Raw genomic sequence first — 27402 nt, 5'->3', positions numbered from 1 at the left:
TTTGTAAACATGTCTTCCAGTCAATGGGCACTCAGTGAAACGGGTTTCTCAGCAATGCCATATAAATGTTTAACCACGGATTGCTGCATCCATATAAGGCAAAGTAGCCAGTATGTCTGATTAAATAGGTAGAAAAATCTGTGCAATTCCTTGAGCCCTGGAACACATTAAGAGAACAGCAATTCCATAAGCCAGGATGCTGGGTATCTCAATGCAGACATGAAGACAGCTATACGGAAAGGGAAAAGGAAGGTACTGGCAGCCCAGGATGGTATCAGTAACCCAGGACTAGAAGTTAGAAAAGGACAGAAGATGGAGACAAAACAGGGGAAAAAAAACGAAGACAGAAACATTTCAAAGAACATGCTTTGCTCTCAATTTGCTTTGAAAACCTAAGGGAGTACACCCAAAACAGTTAAAAGCACATTAAATTGAACATATTTGAGCCTTCAAGCAGCTTATAGTCTCAATTCAGCCTTTTGGTATTCACATTCAGTACTAGGTGTAGTCACAAAATGGCATCTTCGGTTTCCAAAGTAATTCTGCTGTATTAGGGACATAAGTGAGATCTACACCACAGTGAATGAGAATTACTGTAGAGGAGGCCATTTTCTCTGTGACCTTCCCTTATTGCAGGTGTTGGAAGGGGCAAACAAGCCAAACATTGCCAGAACAGAAGAGGACTCTGGTCCCGACTCCTTCCTTTAGCATTCACACTACAAAGCAAAACCACTGGGAGCCATACTTTTTTTGAGTACTCTTACCCGAAAAACTACTTGGGAGGAGGGTAGACATTTTCAAATATAGCAGAAAATCAAGAGATACTGTTAACTCTAATGCCAGTGGGCATTGAGTCTCTTATCTATAAAATATTAGCTACTGTATACCTCATGGAGGTACAGTTAGACTAAAACCTTCTTAATATTTGTGAGCACCGGGCACTGCGCTGACCTCGCAGGAGAATAATCCTTTGTTTTCAACATGACGTTTGAAAACTATGCAATGAGTAAGATAGAGAGCAACATACATAACAATATATTGAACAGCAGCTCACAGCGAGTCAGATTCCACCTGAATGTGATTCCAGCCCTGAGGGGGAAAGTTCACAAAAAAAGAATGTACATCCTACATATAACTACAGCTGACTGAATAAAGACCACACAAACAAGTCTTATTTTAGCATTTTCTAGCTTTGGAGTTTCCTATTTTTGCAATGCTAATCAGAAGAATTAGCTTATTTTCAAATAAGCTACGAATGTGATTGCACAAACTTCTATTTATTACCACCCCACACACAACCAAGTTTTTGCAAGTGAGTGAGGATATACAGCATGTGAACAGAGTAAAGATAAGGTTTATGAAAAGCCACAAAGCACTATGACACACACCACTAAGTATTCGGCAGCTACAAATAGCAATGAAATTCTGCATGGGGACTGAAGAGGAAGTGGAGACTGAACTAAAATGTGTTTGATTGATAAGAAAGTAATCATGAAATTATATAGTTATTAAGGTTGTGACAGTAAGTCCACCCATTCTGTAATGACAAAGTGATTTAAAAAAAACTCCTACAGCAATAAAAAGCATCACTCAACTAGGTTTATGAGAACCCAGGAATATAAATATAAAAGACAGAACCACGCTAAGAAATCTGAAGCATAACAGGATAGGCCATTATTTTTTACAATGAGGGTGGTAAGACACTGGAACAGGTTGTCCACAGAAGTTGTGGATGCCCATCATTGAAGTTCAAGGTCAGATTGGGTGGGGCTTTGATCAACCTAATTTAGTGAAAGATGTCCCTGCCCATGGCAGGGGGGTTGGACTAGATGATCTCTGAAGGTCACTTCGAACCCAAACCATTCTATGATTCTATAGGTGAACAAGTCTGAGGAGCAGAAAACACACCAGTGAAGACTAGGTAATTGTAGGCGCTCCTTGCAGTTACTTCTACAGCCAGGATATATATACATAGATGAATTAACCACCCACGCATTTTACCTGAGTAAAGGATATCTAGAAGAGAATACATTCAAGTGTCAAATAAAAATATGTTTACACAAATGCCTTGCTTCGGTTGAAGTATTTTAGATCCCATGTTACCATTACATTTTCCTAATAATTGTGATAGCTGCATCAATATTAAATTCCACATGGGCAAAAATTTCACACACTGGTCAGGTGCATCAAGAGCTTCCGAAATATTCTTCTGATTGAAGAATTTGAGTAATGACCAGGGTAACACTTGGCTCAAATACAAACAAATAACAACAGGACATGCTACATGTGGGCAGCATCCCCTACAACTAAGACAGTAGTATGACAAGACCATAGAAATTTCTTTCAATATTACTGTGGAGAGCAACAAAATTATCTTCCTGTATTAAACTTCAGAAGGCGGTGGCTCATAAATTAACTGTGAAACTACTAGCTCCTAGGTAATGCGTAGTCAAGTTAGACATTTGCTTGGGAAACTGTTCTGCACTAGCAAGACCCAGCAAAATACTAGCTGAATTTATTTTAAAATAGTAACATAATGGAGGGGTTTGGATAAGTTTGCTGCATCTCTCAGGTCCTTACCCCAAAATCAGGCTATATATCTACAGTAGCAGTATGATAGCCTCTACTACAAACTCCCATTTAATCAGCTTTATTTCTGGCAGAACTATATGTGTAAAGAAATGTGTTGTGTACAAAGATCTCATACCTTTTATACCTGCTTGAAACCATCCTGGAGGAATCCTAAAAGAAACAGAAAGGAAAACTAATTAACATTTTTCTTGTATTTGTACTTCCAAAATACGTTATCACTCCATAGAAAATGAAGCCTGCAGTTAAGAGCAGGAGGCCCATGCCTCAAACAGCTGCTGTACAACTCAGTTTTGCACTATTTTGCTGTCAGGAATAGACAGAATACCAGGATTATTGTCACTGGGTTAACTGCTTCTGAACATCAGCTCAGAACCCTTAAACAACAGCTTCTGGTTACATCTTAAAGCTGGGTGCACTTACTCCCTCCCCGAGCATCCAGAACATGCAGCTTACCAAAACAGCATGCATCCTGCCACCAATACGCTTTCACTACCACTACTAATACAGAAACACTTGTGCACTTTGATAGCTGTTCATCTACTTGTCCAAGAGCAGCAGAGCAAAACTGTTCCGATTCTTCGGCACCACTGCTGTCCCTTTGGACGGAACAAAAACTGAAGCCGGCAAGTAGTACAGGGTTGAGACCCAAATCAATTTATTACATATCAGCTGGGTCATGGTAACTACAGGTATGCTCTTCGCCATGCTAACCGAGGTGCAACCTGGCTCACCTCAGTTTCTCTCAGGCTAACTGAAGTGGTCTTCTGGCATTTGCTGCTAAGTACGTAGGCTAGAAGTCTGTATGTGGATGTTTCATGCACTCAAACGTCAGACAGTGACTTGTCAAGCTATGGTAAGTCGATTTTTGATCATTGCTTTCTAAGCACCTGCAGAGGCTTAATGCATTCTGACTACAAACTTAAAGAATACTCTGCATCTCCTTTGATCATGCTTTGGAAATTATCTTAACAACTGAAATAGTGAGAAACAGAACACCTTTCAAATAACAGTGCACATTTTAAATACAAGTTCAACGGTGCAAAAGGTAAAGAATTTCATTGCTTTTCAGATTCCCACAATGCAGTAGGAAGATGTTTTCACCAAGATTAGGTTTTGTTTTGGGTTTTTTTGTTGGGTTTGGTTTTTTTTTTAATTTGAAAACAATCCATTATGCTTTTATTCTGGCTCTGTAAAGATGGAAATGGAAACAAAAAGAACAGTACGGAAACAGGCTCATTTATTGTTACACAATCCCTGAAAAAACATCAATGCGTTATGTACAAATAAGAAATCCTGAAACAATATATTTGCATCAATAATGCTACGCTTGAGGCTTCCCAATACCAGTCGGATCACACAGAAAAATTAAGACATGCTTCAACTGGTAGATGATGGCTCAGATTAGACAGAGTAAGTCCACAAATATTTTTTAGGATGTTGTAAGAAGAACATGAACCAATTATTTCATTAGTCATAGACAAAACTCCTCCCAGCATCAGCAAATATTAGGTAACGAGTCAGGAAATAATATTTAAGGACTTAATGAACTGAACAGTTGTCTTTACTGGAAAAAATAATGGCAAAGCATGAAATTCTATTTATGACAGTAACTGCAGACAAAGGAATAAATGAGTTCTCAAAACAAGATGCAAGAGGAATTCCATCCACTCTGAAAAACCTACAAAACATTAACTGCCTTCACTGATCAGTGTATTAATGTCTTTGTAAGTAAATAAACAAGCTAAAAAATAGGATAAAAAGATTATTATTATAGAAAATAAAGTTGACAAAAATATTTGTATTACAGAAACAAAACTTGATCTTAAAGTGCATTTTGTTTTATGAAGCATTTTCAACTTCTGCAATATGTGCTACACTTTCCCTAATATAAGCAGAAGAACAATATTCAACAAAGTTAAGTCATGGGAATTATTTGAAGAAACCCACAAAGTAGTGTAAAATCACTGTTTTAACACTGATAACTTTTATCATTGATGACAGCATCTGAAAATTAGCAATTCACAGCTATGAAACAGCAACCTAATTTCACCTCTAAAAGGGCAAAGGAAACAGAATTTTAAACGGTACCAATGCTATTTTTAAAGTTTACTAAGGATACATTATTTTTGAAAGGTCACGGCAGTAGGGGGAGGATTCTGAGGACTGGAAGAAAGTAAATGTCACTCCTATTCAAGAAGGAAGATCCAGGGAACTACAGGCCAGTCCTTAACTCAGTCCCAGAGTAGGTGATGGAACAAATCCTGAAGGACAAGAAAGTGAAATCAGCATGGATATGTGAAGGGAAAATCATAGAATCATTAAGGTTGGAAGAGACCTCCAAGATCATCGAGTCCAACCATCAACCCAACACCACCATGCCCACTAAACCACGTCCCTAAGCGCCTCATCTATCCGTCTTTTAAATACTTCCAGGGATGGTGACTCAACCACTTCCCTGGGCAGCCTGGTCCAATGTTTAACTACTCTTTCAGTAAAGAAATTTTTCCTCACATCCAATCTAAACCTCCCCTGGCACAACTTGAGGCCATTTCCTCTCATCCTTTTGCCAGTTACTTGGGAGAAGAGACCGACACCCACCTCGCTACAGCCTCCTTTCAGGTAGTTGTAGAGAGCGATGAGGTCTCCCCTCAGCCTCCTTTTCTCCAGGCTAAACAACCCCAGTTCCCTCAGCCGCTCCTCATAAGACTTGTTCTCCAGACCCCTCACCAGCCTCGTTGCCCTTCTCTGGACACGCTCCAGCACCTCTATGTCCTTCTTGTAGTGAGGGGCCCAAAACTGAACACAGTATTTGAGCCTGTGCGGCCTCACCAGTGCCGAGTACAGGGGCACTATCACTTCCCTGCTCCTGCTGGCCACACTATTTCTGATACAGGCCAGGATGCCGTTGGCCTTCTTAGCCGCCTGGGCACACTGCTGGCTCATGTTCAGCCGGCTGTCGACCAGCACCCCCAGGTCCTTTTCCGCCAGGCAGCTTTCCAGCCACTCTTCCCCAAGCCTGTAGCGCTGCATGGGGTTGTTGTGGCCAAAATCATACCTGACTGACCTGACAGCCTTCTACAAGGAGATGACTGGCTCAGTGGATGAAGGGAGAGCAGATGATGTTTATCGCGATTTTAGCAAGGCTTTCAACACCTTCCCACATAACATATGTACAGGCAAACTGCTGAAATATGGACCAGGTAAGTAGACTGTGAGGTGCAAAGAAAAGTGACTGGACTACCGGGCTGAAAGAGTTATGAACAGCAGCACAAAGTCCAGCTGGATGCTAGTCACCTACAGGGACCAGTACTGTTTAACATCTTCATTAATGACCCGGATGATGGGACAAAGTGCACCCTCATCAAGTCCGCAGACTACCCAGAACTTGGATGAGCGGTTAATAATACATCAGATGGCTGTGCTACCATGCAGAGGGACATTGACAAGCTGGAAAAATGGCCTAACAGAGACCTCATGAAGTTCAAAAAAAGGGAAACACAAAGTCTTGCACCTGGAGAGGAATAATCCTAAGTACCAGTACATGCTGTGGACCGGTTGGAAAGCTACTGTGCAGAAAAGGACCTGGGAGGTCCCGGTGGACACGAAGTTGATCATGAGCCATCAATGTGCCCTTGCAGCAAAGAAGGCCAATGGCATCCTCTGGATGCCTTGCCAGCAGGTCAAGGGAGGTGATCCTTCCCCTCTGCTCAGCCCTGGTGAGACTCCTCACCCAGGTGGAGTGCTGGGTCCAGTTCTGGGCTTCTCAGTATGAGAAAGACATGCTGGAGAGGCTCCAGCAAAGGGCCACACAAATGATTAAAGGTTTGGAGCATCTGACACATGAGGAGAAGCTGAGAGTGCTGGGAATGTTCAGCCTGGAGAAGAAAATGCTCAGGAGGTATCTTGCCAATGTGTATAAACACCTGATGGGGTAAAGAAGATGGAGCCATACTCCATTGTGCCCAGAGAAAGGATAAAAGGCAATGGACAAACTGAAATACAGGAAATTCTACTTAAACGTAAGAAAATACTTTCTTACTGTGAGATTAAACACTCTAGCAGGTTGCCTAGAGAAGTTACGGAGTTTCTATCCACGGAGATAATAAAAACCCAACTGGTCACAGTCCTGAGCAATTTGCTATGGTTGACCCTGCTTTGTCCACAGGGGTTGGGCTAGAGACTTCCTGAGATCCCTTCCAGTCTTAATGATTCTGTTTCTGCTCTGCTCATCTGAGTTTTCCATCTGCATTCTTCTCTCAGCTTAGTGAGTTTCAGTGAACACACACCTAACATCTGGCAGCTTCAAAGGATTTCATTCTGCCCTCTAATATTGTTATCTAGGGACTTGCCTATCTGAACGTTTACATACAGAGGACTGTAATGGCCTGATTTTTAGCTTTAAGACAGTCAGCAATGACTGACAAGGTGATTTGACTCTGACGTACATGAAGAGATTCGAGTACTTTCATCTAATACATTAAGATACATGTTCACTGTATATGAAAACTGAAATGCCCTATCAGTAGTATCAGTCACAGCTCTTGGTGGTGATGGTCTCAGAAACATCCTGGTTGTCCCATTAGCCATAGACAAGTGGTTCAACTCTCTTTTTAAGCTTGGATGGAGAAAGAGAGACATGTAGCTGACTGGGTCAAAATTTTGCCTAACTGTCTGTAGATACAACTAGGAATTTTGGGCTCTAAGCTTACTCAGTTCTTATTTTTTTAAACAGCTTCTTTTTAGGAAAATGCTGAAGCCTTGAGGTTATGGCCATACTTCCTGGTGAACAGAAGTCTCTGCTTACGGTGAAAGGCAGAACTCACAAGAAAGGGAGAATTTGCACGTGACATTGCAGTCTAGTGAAGCACACATACCCTTGTACAAAGAAATCTCTGGATCTTGGATGCTTGTTTTCTACTCTAGACACCAAAGGGATACAATGTATGCATCATATACCCTCAAATTTGCTAAGACCTTTTCATACAGTAAATGCAAATATAGGCATATAGCAATTTATATACATAGACTCGTACATTTACCTCAATAGGAGACTTCTAAAAGTTTGGCATTACTATTCAGAAAAGCCAGTTCTTCAGAAAAAGAAAGCTGGGAAAGCAAACAAATGCTCAGGGACAAAGTACATGGCAAATACTCTCATTTGCTACAAATGACACCTGTTAAAACTAAAAAAACCAATTAACTGGCCCTTTGTTAACAGATGTTTCTACAGCAAGTATTAGTGGTTTTTATTTTTGTATTTAAAACTAACTATGAACAAAAAGTTAAAAATACACATCTGATGCATAAAACCAATCTCCTCTGATAACCAAATTAATAGTGCAGATTTGGTAAATTGTGACTTTCATTATTCTGGAATCTTTAATGTAAATGCAAACCAATCATTCTTTAAGGTGATGATGCAAGCACCAGGGAAATATTATTTATCTCTGTTCTCATGTTATGAAATTTATTTTGTGTGTGTTATTTACCCAAAACTTGCTGGGAACAGGAATATACGTAGTTATACTATAAACAGCATTATGTGTCTATTAATCAAAAATGAATCTAAGCTTTCAAACTACTCAAAAGCTCTTGAAATGAGGCAAACATCTCTTATAATTTAAGATCGTCTCCTCCACCACTTTTGGAGAAGAGACGGTTGGCAGAAAGTGAAGAAGGGGAAGGAGAAAGGCGGAAGATTCCTGTTCTGCAAAGAATTAACCTAAAAGCAGATGATTTGGCATGTATATAAATACTAATTTACAAATCTTGCTTATATTCTTAAATATTTTTAAACTTTGAGTTTTAACCCATGTTTAAAATATCTAGTAACTACTATAAAAATGAAGGATTTGACAAAGTAATTGTTTATGAGCAATGAAGAGACCAGTTTATTTGAACATCTCCCTTTAAAAAAGGTATTCTCTTTGCTGTCTGTGGAAATCCTGAACAGAAAAGCAATCAGGAAAGAAGTAACCCATAACAATTATGTTAATGGTTTCCTTCATACTGGTGAAAAAATATTGCTGCCAAAGACATCTAACAACAACAGTTCTTCATCCGGGGTTGAAATCAAACACTCATTTCAATACGGTATTCAAAACACAGCTTTAAAATTACTTTTACTTCTTGCACATGATCTCTGGCAGCTTGTATTACCTTTTAACAGTATATACTACTGCTAATAAATTACATAATCAAGTAGTCTTGCTCTTGCTCCATCTCAAGTGGGAGTTCAAGAATACTGCAGACTGACATACGTCAGCACTGCTCCAGAAAACTGGTCATGCTCCTTTTCCTCATGCCTACAGAAGTGTTTGTGCAGCCATGTATTAATGCATGACAGGGTGTGATCTAAGTGAAGATAATCAAGGAAAAAGCAAAGATTTGTCTCATTCCACATGAGCGCCTTCATCTGATTCACCACAGAGCCTAACACACACACACCTGCTGCACAAGAGAAAGAGAATGGGTAAGGGCAGAAAAGGCAGCTGAGACCATTTCCATTGATGAAACCATTTACTGCCGATTAAATTTCTGTCAAACTAGGAGGTAAGCAACTTTGCTAACTCCCCTCTCTGCTCCTGGCTCATCTTGGTATTTCATCTGGCCATTACAGAGATTACATAAACAAGCTGGTCATCAGGCTTTAAATAAATAGAGTTGTCTGTGTTTACAAATGTCTGACAAAGATTTCCAGATGTTAAACCAACCCTACCATTACAAATCCGCTAGTTAAAATGCACTAACGAACATTGGTTTTAAACATGTACACACTCTGGAGTCAGCTGGACTATGAAAACAGTTCACTGGGATCCCTTGAAAGACTACTTAAAAGTTTCACAAACAAAGCAAGTTGCCTGGATCAAATCAGGCTGCTACGGTACACTGGTATATATACTGGCATGTAGAATACGTGCAGTGTTTTAGAATTTTACTATACGCTAGTGTACATTATGACGACACAATGATATCCCTGCAACATGCAAGGTTAAGTTTTAACTGAAATTAGGCCATCAATTTATTTTTTCATATGCAATCCAAATGTGGGCTTCCTACAAAGTTTCTTATACATTCTTCAAGATGCGAGCAGATACAACTTCACTGCACGGAGGAAGATCTATTGCTGGGGTTTCTTGCCTTCTTTCGTATCAAGGAACAGGTAGATTCTATCTCCATCCAGCCAATCAAGTTAACTCCAATCTCCTTCCTGAGTTACATCTTGATAAGCTACATCCACTTTCTTCTTACACTCAGTACAACTGCACATTGTCATTTCCAAGGAAATAGCAGTTACATATCTTCTGCAATGCAGACAAGTTTCATACAGATTATTAAAGTGAGATAACATCTGAATGCTTGACAACTGAAAGGCATTGAAATTCACCAAGAGAAAGCATCTCTCAGGAGCAACAGAGTCATGGAAGTACCACTTACCTTCCATTCCTGATTCTAAACCATTTGAAAATTTCTAGACATGCTTTTCATGGAATGTAACACCAATTCAACTTTGAATGGAAATGCTTTCACTACTGGGGGCAGAGGCAGGGCAGGAATCTCCACTGCAACCATTCTTTCCAGAAGCACTCTTAAGGTGCTTCCAAGCTTCTTAAAGCAGCAATTATATCACTCAACTACTTGCACTCCTGGCAGCTGTGCACTTTCTAGATCTCTACTTGGACAGAATACTTGTACGTACAAAACCATCCCAGGCTCCCTCCCTTCCCCTTACTCTTCTAGCTGCCAAGATTTTACATCTATTTCCGCAATTCATTACATTTTATTTTCTCCTGGTGTGGATTTCCTGAAGATGACCTTAAACACTCTTTACTCACCCAATAAATCTCTTTTATAAGCAGTCATTCTAAAAATGAGCTTTTATGTCTAAAACTGTTAAGAAAGCATGAAGTTATCGCCACCTATTAATCAGTTACAAAATAAACCGAAACAGGAACCTGGTAAGATTAAACAAAAACAAAAGCTGACCTACTGTTCTTAAATAGCCTGACAAAGCTTTTTGTATTTTGATCTTCCTTTGATTTGTACTCTGTCAAGTTGGAACCAACACATTTTAATAGAGCCTTGTTTCATTTACATCCAACTGATCTTTTTAAAACATGCCATAATGAGTAACACATTAACAGAATAAAACTTTGAGCAGGAAAAAGACATTCCTATATTCTAGAGATTAAAATTCAATTGCCAGAACTATTTTGACATTGTGGCACCCAGATACTTAATTTCAGATCAGCAATACAGAACAACCTCTTCCGTGTGAAGCAGTTGATGTAGACAAGGAAGACCTAAAAAAATGTCTTAAGGGAAAAGGAAGACACAGTTTCTTTACCTGTGCTAAGGAGAGGAATTTTAAGGTTAATATACCCGCTGGTCACATATTTCTGAAATACTGGCTGATTGATTCAGGTAGGCATTTATAAAAGTGGAAAGGCAATGGCATTACAGTCTATACAAGGATGATGCTTTCTTTAGGAAGGAAGCCATAAGAGAAAATATAAAGGTAAGTTCAATAAGTAAACTAATCTGTTAGAGCATCTGCCTGTATTTTTTTATTGAAAGAGAAAGAGAGACAGACCAAATGGAAGATCCAAAGAGAGGACACCTCTCCAGATGTAGAGTAACATCACAAGTTACCAGTTCCTTAGACTGACTTTGAATTTCCCAGGCCCCTTCAGTGCAGCCCATATGAAATCCATGCATCTCAAACAGGTTCCAGGCAGTCTCTTCTACCTCTTGACTATGCAAACCTTTGGGGAGAAAAGCTATCCAATTTCTTTTTTCAAAAGGGAAATCTGAAAACATGTCATTCTCTGTGATGCGTGTACGTTTCTGGACTGTGGATGAATGATGTCCTAGGTGAAAACACTGCAGTTCTCTTTACCTGACAGAGCAGAGCCTCAATGAAGTACTGCACATCCGATATACACGTGCGCAGAGCCTGTTCTTGTGCTGGTTTTGCTTTTCCAGAAATCAGGAGCAATGAAGACAACCATGCAAAGAGCGCCTCTTCCCAAAACGTGCCAGGATCCAAGGGTACCTATGAGCTCTGGCTCAGCACTGGCCTCGTCTGGCTCCTGCAGAGTGACTCAAACATTCTTACACGCAGCCTGCCTGGGCACCGCACTCCACAGACACAGGCATGCTCCATTCTGAGCCCAGCCGAGTGGGAAGCATGGTTCAAAGGCACTCGAGTGCCTCGAAAAAGAGCCAGCCAGGCTGCAGCATGGGCAGCAACATCAAAGTCTGCCGCACAGACATTCATTCTATCCTGACTTACTGAAATACATTTGCACCATGTTCCCAAAAGTATTCTGTAGTACACACATTATTTGTGTCTAATTCCTTCACAGGATAAAACCCAGCTAGTCCAAATATTAATTACCTGTCCAATTGTGAAGAAAAAAAAAATCAAATATTTTGGTACACTGTGGCACAATTTTAGGTCAAACTTATTTCATATCATGTTAATAAAATTTAAAAATCTTAACATAAGGTTTTTTATTTGCTCTTACCTAATTCCATAGTTGCAAAGGTATGAATGTTTTGTATGAAGAAAAACTTATTAGAATATGTAAGTTCATAAAGTAAGCTCCAATATGAACTAACTCTAATGCCTAACTTCTTCGGCTATTTCTTGGCCAATATGGTTTACAAACCTATTTGTATTTTTATACAAACAAATGGAGGACTTTAAAGTTTATTAGTTCTTATAGTTCACCAGTATATCTTAATCAGCTTTAAAATAGATGTTAACAACACAGAATGGCTGAAGTTGGAAAGGACGTTATATTTATATTATATAGAAGTATTTTTATATAATATCTTCTCCTGTTAGATTTTAGCATATTGTTTTCATGTTGATTGAAAGTCGTGATTTAAGTAAGACTATAGTATGTTTACAATGTCCTAGGTTTCAAAATTATTACCTGTAACTTGTAAAGCAAAATAAACCAGATTATTAATTACAGATGAAAATTTGCTCAGAAAAAGGAGACACCAACATGAGAGAAAATGAAAGAAATAGTGAAAAACATTATGTCAACCTAGTGATCAGCCTGTGCAGTGAGCTAAACCCCAAAGGAGTAGGGAAAAAAGGAAAAAAAAACCCCCAAAACCCAAAACATGTTCGAAAAACAAATTTCAGTCAGGGAAACATTAAGTGTCCTTACTTCCGTTCACTTACTTAAGTGAACTTTTTTTTTTTTTTTACAGCCCCATCTACTAGCTTTAATTAATATGTAATTAATAATGACTTCAAAACAAGAACTAACATAGACATGCTAAAACACCTGGGTGCAAGTGATATGCATTATTCCTGTAAAACCAAAGAAATTATGACTCATCTCCCTGTTTACATAGAGCCAGGAGGCCGTGGAAAAACACTGCAAGAACATCTAGGGAATCAAATCAGACGTCTAACAGGAAGGTAAGTATCCTTAATTCCTAGCTATGAAGAAAAAAAAAAAAAATTCTATCAAGGACATTAGGTGAGAGGAAATAATTAAACACCTGCAGGTAAAACAAGCAACTCCCAGGGAAGTCAAGTGTCATCAAGAAGAAAACAGCTCCCAAAAATAAGGAAACCAGAAACACTCACTAAAATATATGAACAGAGTTTGTTCTTCATTCATTATTCTCCATTTCTATACCCAAGGAATATTCAACACTAAAGAGCCAGAACAAGAGTTCAGGACAAGCAGTTAGGCACTCAGAACAAAAGCTTCAAAGAAGCTGATTAGATCAGGCTGACAAAACCTGACTAGATCTCAGGTGACCCACTGACAAGAGCCGAGCTGGAAAAATGATCAGAAAGACAGTGATTACATCCAACATATGACCATCATAGATCAGTGCTGCATAGTCGTAAACTGGAAATGTAGGATTCCTAAAGTTTCCTGAAAAGAAAGGGAACTTGGAAGTACTTGCACAAAGCTCTCAAATTCAATGTGTCAGTCATACATAAAAAAATAAAGAATCAATATCATTGCCAGAAACCTGAAGAACACCTCCAACACATAAGGAAAAAGTACAGGATCTAAAACACATGACCTGATGCTGGAACAGGAGAGCATTTGAAAAAAAATAGAATTCAGATGGGCATAAACCTTAACGGCTCAGATAAATTGAGTAGTGTGAGGATCTTGAGTCACAGAAGAGCTATGTCACGATATGAAAACCACAGCAGAGATGACGACAGTGAAAACACAAACAGAATTTGCTGTAATACTTTATAGCAAGTGTAAAATCCTGCACAGAGCTATGTGCATAGCCCCTTCAAAATACACTAGCCTGTGCCCAGACATATAAACAGACAAAATACAAACATCTCAAAATTATTTTTGATGGGATTTGTCTCACACTTTACAGAGCATTATAACTTTTTCAACCTCACCTTAGAGAGCTGAGTTGCTTGTTGACTTGTCTACACAGTGGTTTGCACACTATGTACTAGAAATGTAACTAGTGATAAAACCCGCTTCTTCAGTGGAACCAGTTTAAAACAGTTAGCTATCCTGCCCACCTCTACTAGGTACTAGTTCCAAGAAATGAAAGGAGAGGCCCTTGTCGGTGAGTTTACCAGCAGAATGGGCCTGACAGCTTCTACTAACAAAAGAGTAAATGGAGGCAGACACACCAGACTACTCTATGGCTCCAAAGCCAAGTGACACAGAGTCGCCACATCCATACTCCAAAGCACTTGACTGTGGGTCTCCTCCATGTCCCATGTGGTGTCCCTAAGAAATAATAATCTGTAGGCTCTCCCCAGTTAAAAGCATCTGAAATAATGCGAGGGCTGAACTACAGCCCAAAGTGATGCTTTCCTAGCATGAAACCTAGGTCTGTGTTGCACACCCCAGCGTGTTGATTAAGGGCATGCAGCTGTTCTTGAGCTAGCAAAGGGTAGTAATGTCCTCGTAGCACTACACAGGCAACCAAACCTGGTGCTGTGATGTTCATACTACATGTGAGGACTGGTTCCTGGCACATTATTCCTCAAACAGTCCCCAGGTATAATATAGGAGAGCACTAGGTAGCGTGCCAGAAAACATGGCTAATAATTAAGCCATAGGCTCTATCAGCAGTGCAGTGGTTGAGCTCACACCCAGATCTTACTCTTTTTAGCAGTACAAACTTAGTCAGACTATCTCCACCAAATGACTCTTGAATTCCAGATTCCTCCTCCCTCCTCAGCCATCACATTAATTACACTAGACTACAGGGACGGAGAGAAGCAGGCTCCTCCTCCATCCTCACACCACTATGGAACTGGAATATGCAGCTTCTAAACACAAAAGCACATCTGAGTAACTACCACTATGTTATTCTCTAACTTAGTATGAGTAACAGAAATGTATGATCCACATTATAAAAATGTCTGACAACTATTACTGCGTACATTTCTGTAGAGCTGCGTAAGTTTTTGTTCATCTTTCTGCAAGAGTAGGTTGCAGAAAGGTTGCAAGGTTGTCCACCTTGCACAAACACATTCAGCAGGGATCCCCTTGGTCCATGCAGGTTCTTGCAGAACAATGTCCTCCTCCTCTATGCACACACCTCAAGTACTTATAACTTCATTATCTAGGCTTCAGACTTGTTCCTGTCATGAAAAAAGTATTAACTAAAATTCTATCTCTAGAATAGAATAGCAGAAAAGTGCAGGAATCAGGAGTATTACTGTATCTTACAGAAGCTTTTGACATCAGTCAGGCTGTGTCATTTATTTGTACAAGCAGATACGTTAGGAAGACCTTCCTTTTCCAATAAACTTGTATTTACCAAAGGACTCTTCTTCCTACAGAAAGCTCAGCTACAGTGTATCACTGTACTCCACGGGATCACATTTTTTTTCACACCATTTCCCCCCCCCCCCCAAGAAATTTTAAGAGAAGACTGCGAGGAGATACCTGCTTAGACATCTTCATTTTTGACAGCTGAACAGAAGTTCCATATTGACTCCTTCAGAGATAAAACAATCTTTTCAAACCAGCATTCAGTTAGCTGAGTTAAAAAGTGATGCCAGTTCAAAAAAGAAAGCATGTGGGAAAGAAAATGAGGCCCCTGCTGACTGCTCAAAACATTAGCTGGGAATTTGCGAAACTGCTTCCTATTCCTTCTGGCTGTATAAAAGCTCCAAACCAGTGTAACACCAGCTAATGCACCAGCTTATGCAATTCTGGAGCATAGCTTCATGAACTCAACTGTGAAAGAAACAAACAGTGCAACAACAAAACAAATGCCTGCTCATACAGGCTGACTACATAGCAGCAGCATCTGTAGATTAAAAAAAAAACAAACAAACAAACAGAGAAGAAAAGTGAACCAAAAATCTTAATGGAAGGATCACAACGAACTCAAGAGATACTACAAGACAGAAATCATAATCCACAAACTTTGCTTCCCACTTGGTCGGCACAAGGATTTAAAAAGTACCCAAAGAGCAGGCTGTGCAACCCCTGCAGTTCCTAGGCACAACCATGAATGTAAAGCAGGAGTAAGAAGCCTCCACACCGCCTTGCCTTCACAGATCCCGGCTTGATTCAGTTTTAGTTTTCATGCATGTCCTACGATGAATAGCTGTACATGTGCATAGTCACACAAAACGGAGTATTCAATTATAAGAGACTTCATGGGTACGTTCAACTTTATTTACTGGGAGTGAAATGCACTCCTCAACCAAAATTTTAAGCTTAAACCACTTATCCACTAAATTAAACTTTACTGAACACAGGTGTTAAAAGTGTTCATAATTTTGTATTTCTTTCTAAGAAAAGCAAAGTTTGCTTGTCAAAGGTAATCAAATTTATGCTGACAATGATCAGGCACTGAACACAAATGATGCCTTCCACAAACAAATGGAAAGATTTCTCTTTTTGATCAGTTGTTACGAAGACAAATGTTGATAACCACGTAGCAGCATTTCTCTGCAAGAGCAGAAATCAGATGACTCAAAGTAGGGATACCCAACCTTCATGTTGCCGGCCAGAACAATTTCATCTGGCTCATAGCCAGTTTACAGCCACCCGCTTTCCCTTCGGTCTCACATTAGTAACTGCTGGTTCTCAGTTTCCTGATTTCCTAGGGGCAAAGGGGACCGCAATTTCACTTGTAAGCACTTTCCGAAAGCAGCAGTATTAGGTAGTGCACGCGCAATATAGCTGAATCAGATTTGCTGAGCATGTGCAGATCCTTTGGGAACATAAAACTGACTGAACATGCATGGATCAGCAGCACTACACATAGGCACACGTATACTAAATTTGCTCACATGAGAGGAGAGGAGGATGATTTTGGCAGAGAAACCTATGCTGCTACAACCTCTATTACATAGCCCATTCAGCTGAGAAATCCAGACTCCACTGTTTCAAAGCTCAGTTTCTATTAAAAAAAACACACACACACAATTTAAAAACTAGCAATCCCATTTTTGCAAACAATTCACTCAGTGTCTTTAAAGCCTCCAATTATACCAGACAAGTCCACCATGCAACATTATTACTCCTAAACTCAGGGAAGTTACCTTGCAGATTAATTAAAAAGTTACTACAGCGGGTGGGTTTTTTTCCAGTCTCCAATAATACAGACAGAAAGCATTTAAAGAAAATTAAGACTGCGAAGTCAACCGGTTCAGAACAGGTCAGAACGTTGTTGACTTCTGCAACTTTCATTCAAGTTCTTACAACTACATGCATCGTGATACTGCCTTTCCTGACATCATCACACGATGTATTTTCCACAAGATCTCTTACGCGGAACACAAATTAAGAGTACTTGGTGAGTAGCATTCAGTATTTTGCGTTTGCTTGTTTTTCACAAAGTGGCCACCACGCCTTATTTACTGCTACTCACATACTCAAACTGCACTGAATACATGCCCGTGTTGCTAGAAACTACTGAGTGATGGCCTGATCATACACAGTGTTGGAAAGATGGAATTCCTGTGTTCCTGTTTTCCTTACACAGATCACAGGAATAATCTGGGTCTCCCAAGCCATGCCAAGCATGACAGTTACATCTGAAGCACCTGGTTCATGTCATGAGCTGTACAGTGCAGCAAATTCCCTGCAACTGATGTCACTTACTTTAAAAACATGTATACAAGGTCTACTTTAGATGCAAATATATTTATTGAATTTGAAGACTTTTTAAACCCCTTCTGAAGGGATCCTTTTTAGACACAATAAAATTTCCTCATGAGTCTTTCTATTGCATTCGCTATTATTGCCTAAGCGCTTTGTGAATACTAACAACTGTTTTCATACCATCTCTGTGAGATGGATCACGTTAATCAGCAAATAGAAAACCCAAGGTCAGTATTATCTGGTAACTTTACCATCAAATATCAGAGTCTTACTATCTGATTTTGCAGAATTACATGCAACTTCATATCCTCAAACACAGCTCCTCCTAATTTACATATTTCTGTGTTTTAATCACATTTTATTTACTTTCTTTTTAAAACAATACCAATACTATAATCACATTATGTAAAATAATACTTGGCCTAACATCTGAAGAAATACAGCGTAAAAAAATAAAACATGTCTTAATACATATGGGCATGCCCTGTAGCACAACTCAATTTTTTCTATGGACAGAAATTAACACAAAGTAACATCATGACAATAGACTAATAAAAGATGAATTATTACTCTTGAATGCACACACACTGTTCTTCTTTGCAAGAACTACATGAAACCTAGATGCAAAACATCTTGGAAAAGTTGTGGTCAGGTATGAATAGATATGAGTATCATTATCACATACTTTGGATAATGAAAGTAATTGCAAAACTATGCTGTATGACATTACACTGCTGTGCAAAATAAAAAGCCAGCAAATGCAAAATAGACAAGTATAAACTACAAAACAAGTTGAGAAACTTATTTGGCAGCATATTCTTGGCATAAGATTCAAGTACAAGACTCTGGGGAAGCTTGTGTCAAGCAGGTTTTCATCTCTGTTTCCTAACAGAGATTCACAAAATACTTCAGTTCCCTGCATTCCTCGCAGTTTGTCACACTGCTAAGAAGTCACCAGAGACTTTTATTCCCTAACTTCATTTTATTTACTGCTTTCAGCATAGCTTGTAAGGTGCCTCTATTAAACATCTACAGCTTTGTAACACCAGCGTACATCACTGCTTCAGAAAATTTCAACGTGTTGGGTCACATCTAAAGTAAAGGATGGTATTTAAGCAATCAGAACTGCACCAGAGCACTTCTGTGGGAACATCTTTGGACCATGTTCTTTTTAGAAATTGCCTGCAATTGTTCTGGGGAAACGTTATGCTTTTTTAGAACAAAAGGTTAAAAAGAAGATCAGATATGGTTTTCCTTCAATTTTCATAGTCTCTTGGATGACTTATGACTAAATGCACAAGTCATAACTAAATGGTCATGATAATAAACCAAGTTTATATGACTTTACCAGCCATCTAACCTACTCACTACTGAAGTTAACTACAATGACCCCAATCTGCTGTGGTACGATTTTATAATTACACCATTAGGTCAATGCTGATTATGTAGACATTTTATCCTATACTCACCTCCAATAACTAGAAGGATTCTTTCAAAGGTACTGGCTAATTTCTACACTAAACAGAATGATTATCCAAGCATCTATCACAAGCTAATCTCTTGCAGAGAACAAAAACCTGCACTGCTGCTACAGAGAGGAGTGAGAGCGATCCAAGACATGGCAATACTACTGTGTATGCAAGTCAGTGTTGTGAGCTGAAAATTAGAGCAACAACTTCTTTTGTTGTCTTGGATTAACAGCTCCACAGGAATTCAGTACTAGGGTCAAGCTTTAGCCTACCTACTAATGCACATAATTTGAATTTATTTCAAGAATATGATACAACATATAGTATAAAGATAAAGTTCAGTGCTACAAATGAAGTGACATTTTTTGTCTAGCAAATCTGTCTAGTGTTGTTGACTGTGATTCATGTGGATGTTTAACTGTCTCAAATGTATCTTACAAAGTTGTATCTTGTGTAAAATAATTTGGTAAGATTCAACATCTTAAAATTTCTTGAATTTCTTGTTGCTGCAAAATCTTAGAGCAATACGGGGACTCCAAGAAATGCCCATTACAATTGCATACACAAAACAAGTTAATGGTTGGAATAAGATGATCGCGATTTCTAACTAGAGTGCAAGGGTCTTGAATGAGGTCCTGGGCTTCGCAGCAGTATATAATATGCAATCAGGTACAGCAGAACAGTTGGTGTGGCTTAACAAAAAGAGTGAGTCCTGTCTCCCACTGGGGTCCCAGGCTTCAGAACACTTGAGAAGCAAAATTCCCCTACCAGTTTCATGCCAGCAATACAAATCCAAAAGCAGGTTTCTAGCAGATGACCCTAGAGAGATCTTCAGCAGTCATTCCAGACTCAAAAGGTATTGGTAACTGTGATAGTTATAATCTGCAGTTTCTTAACTTGGAATTGAGAAATACACTGGACAAATTTTGCTACCGTGTGACAATGATGAAGACCAGCATTCCCTTTTTACAGCAGGATACTTTAAATAATTCTCATTTTTACAAATCGTTACCTTTCACTTGAAGGATTCAGAGTATTTATTTCACAAAGGTTGAACCTCATTATCTAAGTGACTGAGAGCTTCCCCTTTTCACGCTCACAGGCACAAAAACTGGTATCTCACACTCTCTCTAATTGATCCCTATTTCCAAGTTATGTTAGTAGCAAAAATCATTCTGACATGCTTGGTCCAAGTTCGCCAAGAGAGGAAAGGATGCAGCCCATCTAATTTTAGACACCTACATCTGATCTAGTGAGACCCCTTTTGTAATCAGTTGGGAGAAAAACACACATCTAGAACACAATAAACCCTATCCCCATGCCAATGTCAAAAATAACTCTGAAGATCTCAAGCATCTTGTTGTTTCTTGGTGCTTTTGCCAAGACATATTTACTGAACTATTCCCATATCTTACACTTAAATGTCACACTGTTCACAGCTGATGAAGTTTTTTTGCAGTGTGTTCATACGGTGCACAGCACAACTAGCATTCACAGACACTACAACATTTGAAATAAAATGCAAGCAGAAAGGAACCAAAGATAACATGAAGCAAAGGATTTCCAACTCCTTCCAAGGTATTGAGAATGACAGTCCTGTGTGATCATGGCATGAGTTCCAGAAAAACACCCAGTTGTGATTTGAAGGTTTTAAGGGATGGAGTCTCCCACTGCTGAGCTTGCTGTTGACTTTGGATTAATCTTCTCAGCCTTCCCAATTTGCTCTCCAATTTTCCAACACCACCACAAAGTAATACAGACACCACAACATGCTATCATGCTCAGATATCACTTCTATAATGACATAGAAGTTATGTTAACCCTACTGCCACAGGATTACACCAAGAAGGGCACATATTTGTGCATCTGGTCTCTTAAAATATTCCCCAAACCACTGAATTCCAGGAGGCAGATGACCATGGTCAACTGAGCACAACCTGAACGCTTTGATGCAAAATTTAAGGCCTTGCATATGGTGGGGTTTGGGGGGGGGTTTTTGGGCATTAGCACAATAGTAGCATTTTTCCACATTCTGGAACTCAGCAAGTCTTCTAAGAGACTTAAAAAAAAAAGTCATCAATAAACTAATCATTTTTCCAGCCAAATTTTGTAGGTTTTCTGATGCAAGTTATCTTTATATTGTGTACTTACTAATACCCTCTTCAATTAACAAAAAAGAAGACGTTCATTACCCTGAACATATAATTTCTGTCCAACTGCAAGAAAGACATTGCTATCAAATAGCTTTGCACTATTTTTAATTTTACCATCTCTGCTAAGCAAGAGCTAGATTTATATAATTGCCAGACTCCACTGATTCCTAGTTAAAGTAGTAACTTTAGTAACTTTAAAGTAGTAACTTTAACTATGCTTGTCCTTAGCATTACAAATTTTTAGCTAATTTGTAAGAGTTCTAAGCTTCTTTACATAAAACTTACCACTCAGTCTGCATCCCCGTACACATCAATGAGTAGTCCACAGCACTGTGACTCATAAGCTCAGAACCACTGAATCGCAGCATTAAAAATAGGAGGAAAATCAAGCAAGGAAGTCAGAGCCAGATGTAACACTTGTGTTTGGGAATGGATTAAGGTTGATTCACCTGGTGAAGTGTGGCTTTCCACACTATCTTTTGCTAAAGTTAAGTAACAGTTCCGATTGTAATTGTTTTTCAATGTTTATAATGTTGCCAGACCTATCATCTTCCATATTTCCAATGTAAAATAATTGAGAAGCTGATTTCAGCCAAATAGTTCTGCTGCGGGGAAAATACTCTCAAGTCTTGTATATTTTTAGATCTATTCTTAAACAAATCTCTTATCTTTGTGCTTTGGATCAAGGACTTCAAATTCAGGCAGTTTTCAAAAACTGTACATTTTGCCCATGAGAAGGAGAACAGCAACTTCTGACAATGTTAAAACAGGACTGAAAGAGCAGGTTAAGCATTGGAAACAAAACATTATTCAGCAACATATTTGTCCATCATACATGAAGTCAATATTAACTGTCTTGTTTCCCCTATAAATGTCACAGTAATTATATATTTACAAATTTCATAAAATTATAATAGAATGGACAAGTCAGCGAACATGTCTAACTACAGAAATAAATTTATTCTGCTTAGTAGACAGAACTAGAATAAATATTGGTCAATGGCAACTAGAATTGACTGAATTCTTAGATCTAAAACAAATTCTACTTTTAAGAACAGAATTAGGCTTAACTGTTGCACAGAGGAGAAACAAAAGGAAACTAAGTCATCAAAGCTGAAATAACACTGCTGTCAAATTCTGTTCAAATTAGGCAAGTTATAAGTCTTCTCATAAAAAGCGAGTTGACAGAGTCAGTAATAAACTGATTAAGTCTTAGCAGCTACGACTTTCTAAGGTTCCATCTGTTCTGTACATGTGCCATCCTGGGTCTTTGCCAGATCTGAGGACTGGGACTCTCTTCTGTATTGTCAGTGACAAGACACCCCTGCTGTGCTCTGTCAACAAAGAAGCAGTGCCTGTTTGAATACAGAGGTGACAAACTTGGAACCGTGTAGGATACAATTAATACAGACAGCCTGGTAAATAGAAGCTGAGATTGCTGGTCAAGAAGAATAGAAAATATGGATGAAAAAACAGGGGCGTAGGAGTATAGCCAAAGCATTATGTAATAATGCCACTAAGGGAAACGAAAATTGACAACTTTCAGACTAATTTTGAAGAAATGAAAACAGAGTGAACACAATAAGAAAGAGTCTAAAAAACAACTTGGAAAAAGTATAAAAACATTTCAGAATGAGGAATCCTGCCAAAGAATCTGCAAAGACAATAGATCAAGTTTTATGAGGCGTGCTCAGAGACAGTTTTTCTGCAGAACTATTTTTGTTGGTGTTCACCATGGAATAGCATGGTAAATGTCTCACATTAGAGTACTTCTTCATGGAAGACACAAAGGGTCTACCAGAAGCACTGGTAGAACTTAAAAACAAATTAACAAAATGGAAAAAAAAAAACCTTAATTGCCAGAATGAGAAGGTATTTACTCCTTGAGTTTTGAAGGAACTATTGATATTAATGAAAAATGTCACAGCTGAACTACTCAAGATCATGTAAAATCTCTCACTTAAAACTGCCCTAGTACCAGTGGTTAACATAATCACTATCTTTAAGCAGATTCTAAAGTAGACGAGAGAACTATAGACCAGTAAGCTTGATATTTATACTGAATAAAGTGGTGCTAGTAAGTCTAAAACAATTAGGGAATCAATGAGTAAATATGATATAGTATGGAAGAGTCACCAGCATATTTGTAAAATAGTTACAGTTCACAAATCTAATACAGCTTTTAAGTGAAAAAATGTCCAGAAGAGAAAGTTGGTTGGCAGCCTACTGAGTTTCAAAAAGGCATTCCCCAAAGCCTCTTAAAGAAATTAAGCCGTACTGCAATAAGAGCTAATGTCCTTCCATGAATAAACCACTGGTGAAAAGACACAATAATGCTGGGCCTTGATGGTCAGCTTTTGCAGTGGATGGAGTACCCAGAAGACTTCCACAGGAATCTGTGCTGGGACCTGTGCTTTTCAATATAGTCGGGAAGCAGATGTCCACAGATGCTACTCAGAACAGAAAAGATGAGAGTCAACTGTGAAAACATGCAGGACTTCTCTATTGGGAGTGGCTGGGAGGTAAAACGGGAGATGAAATTTAGTGTACATAAGCACGAAGTGAGACAAAACGGTAAACATGCTTCTAAATTTACATATGCATCAGCCTCTGAGCTGGCTATTATCACTCACAGATAACCCCAAAATGTTAAGTTAGAGTAGACAAACACGACAAAAAAAGTAAACTCAGTGCTCAGCTGCAGACAAACAGGCAGACTATCAGGAATTGTCAGGAAAGAAACAGAGAACAAAACAAAAACCACCATTAAACCACTCTACAATTGCATGCTGTACTGAACTCTTCAGGTTGTTTCCTGATCCCAAATAAAATATAGTTCAAACCAGAAAAAGTACCGAACGTTACTTAATATCTCCTGTACAAACAACAGCTAAATAAAAAAGAACACTTCAGCCTAGAGAAAAGACAGCTGAGAGGGGCTGTGCTCTCTCTGCGGCACTCGGTCACATAAAGAGGAAGCAGTTGTTCCCCATGTCTTCCACTGGGACACCTTGGTGAAATCACATGGAAACACACGGCAAATGACAGGTTCAACTTAAACAAAAGGAGACTGTTCTTCACATTCCAGGTAATTAAGCTGTAGACCTTTTTGCCTTAGGCTCTTCTGAATGTTAAACGCACCATGAGCATATGAAAGACCGGGCAAAATTTTAGAAGGAAAGTGCATCCAGACCCACTAAATTCAGTGATGCCCCCTCTGGTTCAGGATATCCCACTGGTGGTTCGAAAACTATCACTATGGGCTTGCTCTGTATATATTTTTCTCCCTGTGCTATTGCCTCTGTTAGAGGCAAGAGGCAGAGCTAGATGGACTCAGTGTGTACAGCTGGGTTTACACACGCTGTTAGGTAACAGAAAAGAAGGAGAAACAAGACTGGCTAAAGACACTAAGGGCACGAAAGGAAAGAGAACATGTGCCACAGGTAGTATAGTATGCAGGAGGGGTGTACAGGGCATAATTGGCAAGGTTTTGATGGGGGGAGGGCTGCAGGACTGAGTGTAACCTGTGGCAAGGAGACTGGAGAACACAAAAAGGGGAGAAGAGGTTTCACAAAGGGCAAGGAGTGTTTTCCCTAAGTGTGTGTGCTTGTTTCAATACCAGAGTCAGTAATTAGAAGTTTGTTAATTGACAATCAATTAAATTGGGAAATTACGTCCTGATTTGAAAAGTTTACCTCCAATTACTTAATTTTCCTAAAACTACAAGTATTTCTCACTTGAATCTCCAGGATTCTCTTCCTCTTATCAAATGAGTGTTTGGTGGACATCAGTCAATACCTCTGCCTTCAAAGCCCCTACAGAAACAAGGGATTCTCTTCCCCGAAACCAGTCTCAGTAGTGTTGAGTTTGGGGAATGGAACCTCATACTCTGGTTTTAGTAATGTGACAACTCCTGAATTTCATGTTTGTTTCTATATAGGGTATAATCTACCATTAAGTAGGAGAACAAAGAAGAAGATATTATGACTTTAAAAACCAAGTAAAATATCAAAACGAGCAAGTGTCAAGATCTCACCTGTAGTAAGTATGAGCCAGGGGTATCTGCACTGGAACTCTCATTTTGTATCGTATTCTGTTGGGTAATAGCATCCTCCTTCTTTCGCTCCTTCTGCCCTGCTTCATCATCTTCATATTCATCAAGGCTCTAAAAACAAAAATTTTCAGTTACAGGATAGTCTTTGTATGTTGCTTCACATGCTTCCCATACTTCCTAAAATTCATGCATCAGTGAATTTTTCCAAAGATTAATTTTATATTTCAGAAAAGTTTATTAAACGTTTAAATGTTTTTTCTTTTCATGGATATTGGTATCTCCAATACAAGAATAAAGTTTGACAACTAACTGCTTTTTCTTCATCCCAAAAAAATAATCAAATCGAGATCCAACTTGATGAAGCCCTAAGCAACGTTGTCCAAGTTCAGTCAGGGGAGTGAACTATACCTGAGGTCCCTTCCATTTGAATGGCTTTACAATCCCATTTGTCATAAGCAATAATTTTACCTCTACATAAGAGATTTTGAGGAAGCACAGAAAAGGAAAAAAGAGTTAATTGTATTCTTCATTCAATAGCTGAGCTTTTTGACACATCTGCTGAGACTGAAGTGTCAGACTGAATCACTCATCTTAATTTTGCTCTCCTTGTTTTTGGTTTTGTCTGAAAATTTTCCATTGAAAATGAGTCATATTAAAATTAGTTGGACAGTCATTAACTACTAACCATTTACACTAACATAACATTTTGGTTCTTCATCACAAATGTTTCAAACTAGATTTACTGAAATACTTGATTCAAAAGGATTATGCTTCTAAAGCACTGACTGCTGACAGGTGAAAGACAGAAAAATAATTTAATAAATAAATAACCAGTAACACTGCCTCTGTTCTAGCTCAAAGCCACACCAGGGCCAGGGTAGAAATGTGAGGACTCAACCAGCTTTGGACTAAGTCAGCTATGTCTACATCGGTCTATTAGTTTATCATGTACAAATTTACATCAAGAAAAAAACCACAATCTCATGTTTAGAAGACCAACTTGAAGAGACATGAAGCTCCAAAAAAATTGACCATAACATCACAAGCTGTTTGCCAGCACTCTGCATTAAAACAAGAGGTGTGTGAGACCTAGTTACTAAAAGACAGGGAACTAACCATTCTAAGGTATCAAAAAAAGCTTCTAGGTGAACGTGCAACAGCTTTAGAAACAGAGAACAGGGCTACAAGAGAACAAAGATGAATGTCAAATAACTTCAATGGAAGTTTCTAATGCACAAAAACCAAAATCACTGTTCTGAGGCTTGGATACTGACGATCCCTGACACCATCTTATCCAAAGGACCCAAAACTAGTCAAAAGCATATAATGAGAATGCTGGAATATAGTATTTTTTAAAAAGAAAACCAGTGTGATTTACTAACTGAAAATATAAAAAACTAACTTTGGCCGCTCCAAAGCAAACACTGTGGTGATAGAAGTGCTAGAAAACTGACAAACTAGAAAGGTATATGTTTCCAAAAGTGAACATAATAAAGGGAACGTAAGTGAACCTGAATAAAGGCCATTTAAATTCTCTGCAGCAGCACTCATGGCAGAATCCTAATGCAATTTCACCAATCTACTTCTAACCAACATTTTAATGCAACTGATGTAGACCTGTCTACTTCTATCACTAAGAAAAGGTATACTTGAAAGATTATTACAGCTGAATCATTAAACATTCAAAAACACTTTCAATAAGTGGTCTTTTCAAATAAAATAATTTAAATAAAAAAATATTTAATTTGGTTCTCTCAGGTCCATTTTTAACAGAGCGTTTAGAAGACAGTCACAGCACATTCTAGGAGGTGATCTTTAAATCAACATCCTCTACCTTTTATAAACTGTAAAGCTTAAAAATTTTGCTAACATAAACTTAAGTCTGTAGCCCAATTTATCCCATTATCCTAATAATCCGCTCTGAAGTGACAAATTAAGAAATAATGAGCCACAACTGCAACAATAAACGGAGTGATCTTCAGCTCTTACAAAACCAGTCTTGTTCAGAAAGAACTAAGGCTCACAGAAGGTCTCAA

At 38.7% G+C, this 27402-nt stretch overlaps 1 protein-coding gene across 1 annotated transcript in view; it reads right to left on the bottom strand.

Moving 5' to 3' along the window:
- The window catches only part of PAWR (PRKC, apoptosis, WT1, regulator), a 38585-nt gene extending 11930 nt beyond the window's left edge, over positions 1 to 26655 (bottom strand). Inside the window, exons 1-3 of the mRNA XM_009327659.1 lie at positions 26618 to 26655; positions 25349 to 25475; positions 2708 to 2742 (exon numbers count right to left, since the gene is read on the bottom strand). Coding sequence (XP_009325934.1) covers positions 2708 to 2742; positions 25349 to 25475; positions 26618 to 26655 — 200 coding nt within the window. The remainder of the gene's footprint in view (positions 1 to 2707; positions 2743 to 25348; positions 25476 to 26617) is intronic.
- Positions 26656 to 27402: the final 747 nt, after the last annotated feature.

The sequence above is a fragment of the Pygoscelis adeliae genome, unplaced genomic scaffold, assembly GCF_000699105.1.
Source record: "Pygoscelis adeliae isolate BGI_AS28 unplaced genomic scaffold, ASM69910v1 Scaffold113, whole genome shotgun sequence".
Classification (NCBI taxonomy): Eukaryota; Metazoa; Chordata; class Aves; order Sphenisciformes; family Spheniscidae; genus Pygoscelis; species Pygoscelis adeliae.
Note: the sequence above shows the minus strand (reverse complement) of the source record. Positions and strands in the feature narration are given on the sequence as shown.